We start from the raw sequence: 2555 nt of genomic DNA on the forward strand, positions 1-2555 counted from the left end.
CCCTGCATATCTGAGCCTTCTTCGCGGATGCCCGGTATCCTAAGGCCCCCAGGGTAGCCAGCAGGTCCTGGGTCCCTCGCTCACAGTCTTTGGCAGTGTCGGCAGCAATCAGGATGTCATCTACATACTGTAGAAGGGTGAGGCCACGGTGCTCCCTTCTGTACTCACCCAGGTCCTCGTGTAGTGCCTCGTCGAAGATGGTGGGTGAATTTTTGAATCCCTGAGGTAGCCGTGTCCAGGTGAGTTGTCCACTGTAGCCCTCCTCCGGATCATGCCACTCGAAGGCGAACAAGGGTTGGCTCTGGGGTGCCAGCGGCAGACTGAAGAAGGCGTCCTTTAAATCTAGTACAGTATACCAGACCCTGGAGGGCGCCAAGGAGCTCAAGAGAGTATATGGGTTGGGAACAGTTGGGTGTATGTCCACGACCCTCTTATTTACTTCCCGGAGGTCTTGTACCGGTCGGTAGTCATTTGTGTGAGGCTTTTTGACCGGCAGTAGGGGGGTGTTCCAGGCAGACTGGCAAGGAACTAGTACCCCTAGGCTTCGTAGTCTCTGGATGTGTGGCTGGATCCCCTTCCAGGCCTCCTGAGACATGGGGTATTGTTTGATCCTTACCGGACTCTCTCCTGGCTTGAGCTCTACCAGGACTGGGGTCCTATGAGCGGCTAGTCCCATCCCCCCTGTCTCTGCCCAAACCGAGGGGAATTCTTGTAGCCATCTGTCTATATTATCCTCTCTCGGGAGCGCCTCCTGGTGGAGGAGGTATTCATCCTCCAGTTTCATGGTCAGGACCTGGATGGGGTGGCCCTTGCCATCGGTGACCTGAGGCCCCCCTTGTCTGAAAGTTATCTGAGCTCCAATCTTGGTCAGTAAGTCCCGTCCTAACAGCGGGTAGGGGCATTCTGGTATTACCATAAAGGAGTGGGATACCCGGCCCGTTCCCAAATCTACTGTTCTTCGGGTAGTCCATGAATACTGGCTCATACCAGTTGCCCCTTGTACCCAGGACTTCTTGCTAGCTAGTTTTCCTTGTGGGGTGCGGAGGACCAAATGTTGTGCTCCGGTGTCGACAAGGAAGTCAATAGGGGTCCCCTCCACTTTAAGAGTTACCCTGGGTTCGGGGAGAGGGTCTGAACCCTGACTCCCCTAATCACTTAGTTCATCCAGCTCTAGGACTTTTACTCGATCAGTCTTGCTTCCCTTCCAGCCGGCCCATTTCGGACAATCTCGGGCCCAATGCCCTATCTCCTTGCAGTATGTACACTGATCCTTCTGCAGCCTCTGCTTCCCCCCCTTGGTGGTGCTTTTACCTTTTCTTGCGTCATCTGCCAGCTGCCGGAGACGGCGGTCTCGTTCCTCGGGGAAGTCAGCAGTGGTAGCTAGCAGTATTCTGGCCAGGTCTCGAGTCTGCTTACTGCTGGCAGCCGCCATGGCGCGAGCCTGCTTGTCCTCAGGAGGCTCCCGGTTATTATATACCTTTTCGGCTACCACCAGTAAGTCCTGCAGACTTTTTTCTCCTAGTCTATCTATTTTCTGTAATTTTCTCCTAATGTCTATGGCCGATTGGTTTACAAAGGCCATGATAACAGCTGCCTTGCTTTCCGGAGCCTCTGGATCCATGGGGGTATAGGTACGGAATGCCTCCATGATCCTTTCTAAAAAGGCAGCCGGAGATTCATCTTTTCCCTGTTGTACATTTCCTACCTTGGCCAAATTGGTTGGCTTTCTAGCAGCCATTCGGAGACCCCCCATTAGAGTCTGGCGGTAGACCCGGAGCCTCTCCTTACCTTCTGCCGTGTTGAAATCCCACTGGGGCCGAGTTAAGGGGAAGGAGGCCTCTATCTGAGCCTGGTTGGTGGTGGGATTCCCGTCTGCGCCCGGAACTAGTTTTCGGGCCTCATTGAGGATTCTTTCTCTTTCTTCAGTCGTGAACAGGACCTGCAAAAGCTGCCGGCAATCGTCCCATGTGGGCTGATGGGTAAAAAGAACAGAGTCTAATAAATCAATAAGCCCTGCCGGTTTCTCAGAAAACTTAGGATTCTGAGCTTTCCAATTGTAGAGGTCACTAGTGGCGAAGGCCAATAGTGATGGGGTTGATTCCCCTCTGCGTCTGGGGGTCCGGTGGCTCGCAGGGGCAGAATAGTAGAGTCGGCGGCGGAGGCGGATTGCTCCCTCTGAGCCCTTTGTCTGGTAAATGGCGGGCTTCCCCCTGGGGTGTTTCCGCCTCCCGCTCTCGGAACAGCATCTGCCTCCCCCGGAGGGGGAGGATGGTGTTCTTCCGGCATCCTAGAGGGGTTATACGGGGGAGGAAAAATTAATTCTTCTTCAGTACCCCCCTGTAGGACAGGGTAGAGGGGTGCTGAAGGCTGGGTAAGACGTTTCCTCTTCTCTGTTTCCTGCAAAGCAAGAATGGGTTTTGGCTCCGGAGGGAGCAGGGTTAGGAAGGGCTTAAGCCAAGAGGGTGGGTCTTCTACAAGGTCCTGCCAAGTGATAATGTAAGGGAGCTGATCAAGATGGCCCATCTTAGGCTGAGAGATGATACTCCTGACTCGGT

General features: G+C 54.2%; 1 protein-coding gene across 1 annotated transcript; it reads right to left on the minus strand.

The window, feature by feature from the left end:
- Positions 1-760: 760 nt before the first annotated feature.
- Positions 761-2350, minus strand: LOC123381337 (the record flags this gene model as incomplete). The annotated part of the gene is given in 2 exon segments (XM_045042021.1): positions 761-2076; positions 2079-2350. Coding segments are annotated over 2 exon segments (1524 nt in total), but the record flags the coding sequence as incomplete, so codon positions are not given.
- Positions 2351-2555: the final 205 nt, after the last annotated feature.

This window comes from Felis catus, chromosome D3 (genome assembly GCF_018350175.1).
Source record: "Felis catus isolate Fca126 chromosome D3, F.catus_Fca126_mat1.0, whole genome shotgun sequence".
Taxonomy (NCBI): Eukaryota; Metazoa; Chordata; class Mammalia; order Carnivora; family Felidae; genus Felis; species Felis catus.